Source organism: Acanthamoeba castellanii (assembly GCF_000313135.1).
Source record: "Acanthamoeba castellanii str. Neff unplaced genomic scaffold scf7180000084571, whole genome shotgun sequence".
Lineage (NCBI taxonomy): Eukaryota > Discosea > Longamoebia > Acanthamoebidae > Acanthamoeba > Acanthamoeba castellanii.
Genome location: NW_004457290.1, coordinates 9,285 through 14,912, shown reverse-complemented (window position 1 = coordinate 14,912; position 5,628 = coordinate 9,285). Strand labels below are relative to the sequence as shown.

The 5,628-nt window shown below is 59.3% G+C and overlaps 3 protein-coding genes across 3 annotated transcripts; 2 read left to right on the top strand and 1 right to left on the bottom strand.

The window, feature by feature from the left end:
• Window positions 1–11: 11 nt before the first annotated feature.
• Window positions 12–1,147, bottom strand: ACA1_040210 (mitochondrial uncoupling protein; the record flags this gene model as incomplete). Its single annotated transcript, XM_004334150.1, has 4 exons — window positions 12–475; window positions 563–745; window positions 821–976; window positions 1,045–1,147. The coding sequence occupies 4 exons, from the start codon at window positions 1,145–1,147 to the stop codon at window positions 12–14; spliced, it is 906 nt and encodes a 301-aa protein (XP_004334198.1).
• A 908-nt stretch (window positions 1,148–2,055) lies between these two features.
• On the top strand, window positions 2,056–3,866 carry ACA1_040200 (AMPactivated protein kinase, putative; the record flags this gene model as incomplete). The annotated part of the gene is given in 7 exon segments (XM_004334149.1): window positions 2,056–2,137; window positions 2,284–2,373; window positions 2,442–2,532; window positions 2,614–2,747; window positions 2,824–3,048; window positions 3,104–3,270; window positions 3,282–3,866. 7 exon segments carry the CDS (start codon window positions 2,056–2,058, stop codon window positions 3,864–3,866), a joined length of 1,374 nt encoding a protein of 457 aa, XP_004334197.1.
• Window positions 3,867–3,972: 106 nt separating this feature from the next.
• Window positions 3,973–5,628, top strand: ACA1_040190 (uncharacterized protein; the record flags this gene model as incomplete). Its single annotated transcript, XM_004334148.1, has 7 exons — window positions 3,973–4,237; window positions 4,303–4,736; window positions 4,849–5,048; window positions 5,115–5,164; window positions 5,239–5,315; window positions 5,410–5,501; window positions 5,580–5,628. Coding segments are annotated over 7 exons (1,167 nt in total), but the record flags the coding sequence as incomplete, so codon positions are not given.

The window sequence follows — 5,628 nt, the reverse complement described above, 5'->3', positions numbered from 1 at the left end:
CGAAGCGCTGGCTAACGAACGCTAGTGCTCTCGACGACCCGTCGTAGCTGCTCGTAGGTGAGGAACATGATGATGTTCCAGGGACCCAACCGAATCCAGTTGGGCAGGAAGCCACGGTAGAAGCCCCGCACGCCCTCGGCGGCCACCAGCTTGCGCGCGCAGTCGAGCGACGAACGGTAGTACAGCCCTCGGCCGTTGGCGTCCGATGGCTGATTCATCACGCGCGTCTTCACCACATCTGTTGGAATGTGCACATCGGACCGGTTGGTGCTATCAGCATCAACGATGAAGATGATCGGACGGAAGCTGCACGAGAGGTCGCGAGGCATACCGATGGGAGACGAGGAGGCGGTGGCCACGAATCCCGCGATGAAGGACGCGGCAAAGTGGGTGTAGATGTTGTCCTGCATGATGTTGTTGCCCAGCAGGAACTGCTTGCACTGGTCGTAGGTCGCCAGCTCGGCCGCAGCCACAACTGTAGGATCCAGGCGGCGATGAACATTTACAGTGAATCTACACCAGCTAGTCGGTACGGTAGCGATGGGTTGGGTTGGCCGGGTACCTGCGGCTCTTTGCGAAGTGGGTCCCATGCCCTTCCACAGGCCCGAGATCTTCTCCTCGGCCACGACGGTCTTGATGGCGTGCAGGAGGCTCCTGTACCGCTGGCCCGAGGAGCCCTGCATCCGCACCTTCAGCAGGTCCGTCGGGGTGAACACCGCCGCCGACACTCCGCCGGCCACCATTCCTGCCGCAGCATCACGCCACGCTCACGTTATGACCGCGCCACAGTGGCGACACAGTAGCTCGTAGTTGTCGGTACCGGCCAGGATCTTGGTCAGCAGTGGCGCGTCGGAGGCCTTGGTGCCGCCAAAGGCGAAGAAGTTGCGGATGGGCTCGTAGATTCCCATGCGCAGGCCCGTGTACAGGAACTGCCGCAGCAGGGCCGGCGCGATGCCCTTCCACAGGCTCAGCGCACCTGCAGGCGCGCGAGGTTGAGGCACGCACGCGTCCAGGCCCACCACTCTCAGCTGAGTGAAGGTATACCTTCCTCGCGGACAATGGTGGCGCCGGCGTGCAGCATCCCTCGGTACTTGGGAGCCAGCGGAACGGCACCAACGGAGTCGCCGGCCTGGGCAGCCAGGGCCATCTGCTGTCCTTGCAGCTAACCAAGCGGCACGACACGTGCGAAGTCAGCACGCAGAGTAGCGAAGGGTACGGGCAAGTGGGAAATGGAAAGCTACCTGAAGCCGGACTTTGGTGATGTCGATGGGCAGGGTCCAGGCCTCGGCGTTGCATCCGGCCAGCCCACCACAAAGCCACCCAGCCCACAGAGGCAGCGGTTTTGTCTCCGTGGGGGTGCGCTTCCCTGCAGACATGGCCGGCTGTGCGACAGGCGCATAGGGTTGGGGGGGGGAAGTTATGGGTCCATGTTCTAATGGAGACAAAGACATGCCAGAGTGAGGGAGGGGCACGGGTGTGGTGGCACCTACCAGCCGAAAACGAGAACAGAGCAAAGAATCAGAAATCAGCAGGAAATACATTTTATCTTCTACACCAGAGGCTGACGGAGTGGGCTAGCAAAGGAAATAATTGGATTTTCTTGGCTAATTTCTTCGGGGGAACGAGGAAACGCCACAAAACACAGCACAACAAAGATCTGAAGAACCACAGACTTCAGGGGCCTCACCATCTTGAATCTGACAACAACTGGTTAAGCACGTAGCTTTTTCTCCATCTTTTTGCACGGATCCCACAACATGTAAATTGACATGAAAAATGCATCTGGCAAGTAGCGCCCCAGGATGGGAATGGGAACGTCGAAACCCGGCCCGCCCGGTAGCACCCCTGCCGGTCGTGGAGCCAGTCTGCGGTCATACTTCATCAGCCCGCCGACGAGCCCACCCGCTACACCCGACAGCAGCCCGCCCCACAGCCCCCGGGGGTCCCCCTCCCGCTCAGGTACGCCCGCCTCACCATTAGCGTTTCACTTCGTGAGGTTGCAGCTGCCACAATGGCAGGCGATGGAGGGCCACGAACCCGTTCGCCTACTGAGCAATGCACCACAGACGCGCGATCAGCAAACCGACGCACAACGACTCAGCCGACGCCGATTGCCAGCCCATCGCGACCGATGCCCGTCCCACTCTCTCCCTTCTCTGGTGTGAACATGTGCGGTACGGCTATGCTTGTCCCCCCACCCCCACCCAAGCTCGAGCGTAACGTTGCTGCTGACACGTTCTCTCCCTTTTCTTCTTGTTTCTTGTTCGCCTCTTCTTCCCTCAGTCTCTCCCTCCGGTCCCGTGCCAACTGGACAGGAGCGAGTCGCCACCGTGTTCACGTGGACGCACGGCGGCAAGAACGTTGCCGTTACGGGTACTTGCTCCCATATGCGCCCCTCTTACTTCTTCGGCCCACCTTGTCTTACGTAGTCGTGTGGTTAGGAACGTGGAACAATTGGCAGGGGGTGATTCCGTTGAACCGCAGCGAGCACGACTTCACCGCCATCATCGATCTCCCACCAGGCGTGCACCAGTACGCTCCCCAACCACGTGCCAAACCTTACTCTGACTGCATTGGCTCATATGACTTTCAACGCAACCAAACCATAAACAGGTACAAATTTATCGTTGATGGCAAGTGGACCCACGCAGCGGATCAGCCTGTCGCTACCGACTCGGGAGGCAATATCAACAACTGCATGGAGATCAAGGAGTTCCGGCTTGGCCAGTCAAAGAACAATGCGCTGGGTATGCATACCCCTAGTGCAAGACTACATCTATTAATTTCAGAGTGGTGATAGCTGACGCGTGGCTTCTGCAACAGGGCGGGGGTCGCCACCGGGAAGCTACACACAGGAGATACCAGAGCTCATCAAATTCAATGACATGTTCGACGAACCACAGGACCTCGGCACACCCGGACCTGGCGGCCAAAAGAAAAAGCCTGATGAGCCTCCAGTTCTGCCGCCTCACCTTCTCGGCACGCGAGCAGTCCTCAACACCACCACAGGCACCCTGCCCTACCCTACGCTCTCCCTGCGCGCGTGTCGTGCGTCTATAGTGCCTTTCTGACGTTCCGTGTTGCGTAAATGGCCCTGACACAGACGATCCCACGGTGTTGCCGCTGCCCAACCATGTAATGCTAAACCACCTGTACTTCAGGAAGCACGAGGACGACCACAAGCGCGATATCCTCATCCTTGGCACAACTCAACGATATAAGGCACGCCGCAAGCTGTCGCGATGGGCTTCTCACGATCCATCTCAGTTTGTTCTAACCAGCACCATCACTGCTCCAACCTCCAACTCGAACAACAGGAGAAGTTTGTCACAACGGTGTTCTACAAGGCGGCGCCGGCACTAAGCGATGTAAATAGTGGTTCAACGACCACCTCGCCATCAGTAACGCACCGCCGCCCGCCGCCGCCGCTCGACATGACGGGCCAGCCAGCGACGTCCAAGCCCGTCGCGCGCCAGCTCTTCTCGCCCCGTGACGGCGCCATCGGCTCGCCGCGCCGTCCCGCAGCAGACGACGGCTACACCACCACTTCCGCCTCAGCTGCGGGTGCCTCAGCACCACTCACCAACCACCCCACGATGGCCCTCACCATGGACCGAGGCACGGGCGGCGGCACAGATGGTGGAGGTGGAGGTGGAGGTGGAGCGACGAGAGCTGGCCAAGGTGGAGCCCCAGGGACGACGACCGCGATGGACATTGTGGCCAGGCGGCGGGTGAGCGTGAGCGGCGACGGGGCGGTGCTGGGACGAAGTCCGGTGCAGGACGAGGGCGCCGGGCTCGACGGAGTCACGGACGTCCCCGTCACCACCTACCACGCCGACTACTCCCTCCGACAAACCATGGGCTGAACGTACAACAAGAACAACAACTCGTCTCTCTTTTTTGATGAGCAAAGACCAACAAAAAGGCGGGAAAAAAATAAAAAGCGATTGCCAGCGAAGTAAACTTGTGAAGATGCAAGCCGGCAAGAGAAAGATGCCTGGCGGGGGTAAGGCGCCAGCATCGTCCGCTGCTTCCGGGTCGACGCAGCAGCATCCACGACGTTTCGTTCGAGCAGAACGTCGTGGCGGGAGCGGAGCTGGTCGGGGAGGTGGCCGGGGAGGTGGTGGCGGCAATCGAGCTGGCAGTCGTGCCGGTCCTGCTGGTGGGGGCGGAGCTCTCACCGACCCCAAGCTAAAGGACAAGTACCTCGACTTCTACCGCACGCTTTCGCCGACAAGTACGAAATTTCCTCTCTCATCTCGCCTTCCATCTTCATCCGGCTCACGTTGGTGCTCTCCACAGTCAAAAAGGTGACGGGCCGGGTGCTGCACTCCATGCCAAAGCCTCAGCTGCTTACAAAAGAGAAGGCGCAGAAGAGGACCGAGGAGGAGATAGACGTCGACCTTCCTGACGAAGCCAAGAGCACGCCCTCGAAGAAGAAGCAAAAGAAGTCGGTGAGCATTACGGAGACGAAGGAAGAGAGGCGAAGCGGAAAGAAGAGGAAGCTCGCTTTGGACGAGGAAGGAGAGAACGGCCGCGCACTCTTGGTCTCCATTACCGGCGAGGGAGAGAAGAAGAAGAAAGACGAGGCAGAGCACCAGAACAAGAAGAGAAAGCTCGACCTCATCGCATGTGATGAGAAACAGGAAGAGGAGGAGGTGCCAGAGAAACCCTGGCTCACCTCGATCACCCTCTACATGGACTCTCCGCAGTCTCGACTCTCGAGCCCAATCAAGGTGCTCGGCCTCACCCCTCTACTTCGAGACTTGCCCAAGCTAAGCGCTCAGGGAGTACTGAGTCTCAACACCACGTCATTCGTATGATGTGCTGCTCTACACTCTCGTGCAGGTGGTAAGGCGGGAGGTGGCGTGGCCAACAGAGCACGTGGTGCTTCCCCGAAGTCAGGCGCAGGTGCGGTTGGTGTTGCAGAAGCACAGTAAGGGCCACTGGGGGCCAATACCCATGTCACCGTCCCTCACGCTCGTGGTCGAGAAGCTGGCCAAGACCGGCATCATGAGCGTGGGCCAGATGCACTCTTACAACTTTTGGTACACTCACTCCGGCCTTGGGCGACACGCCGCACAACTAATCAGGATGTTGTTCCCCGCGCGCAGGCTGAAGACACAGCAAGCGACGGTCTGCCACCGTAAGGTTGCGCAGCAAGGTGAGATCGCACGACCCTTCTCTCTCTCTCTCTCTCCCTTCATTGACACTCAAGGCTTGCCTTCAATCCCTCAGCGCCGCACCTCGCACAACTCTACGGCAGTGGTCAGTCCATTGTGGAGCTCTCCGCTAAATTCGATCTCCCACCTGTGGTAAGACCTAGTACCCCTTGCCGTGGGCCTCCGCGTTCAGCGCGCGTTGTTGTTGGTTGGCCTCACCACTCGGGTGTGATCTTCTTTTCGTCAGAGCTTGTTCCGAGCAATCATCTCCGCCCGGGACAACTTGAGCAAGATCGAGCTCAAACGGGCCATGAGCGAGGAGTCCGACCTCGACGAGAGGTGTGTACAGCCCTTGGTTCTCTCTCTCCCTGCTGGATCTGTGCCTCGTCGTGTTCACCGTGCGTGTGTGCGTTATAGGGATCGACTGGAACTTGCGAAGGCGCGTGAGGCCGACATGATCACCACC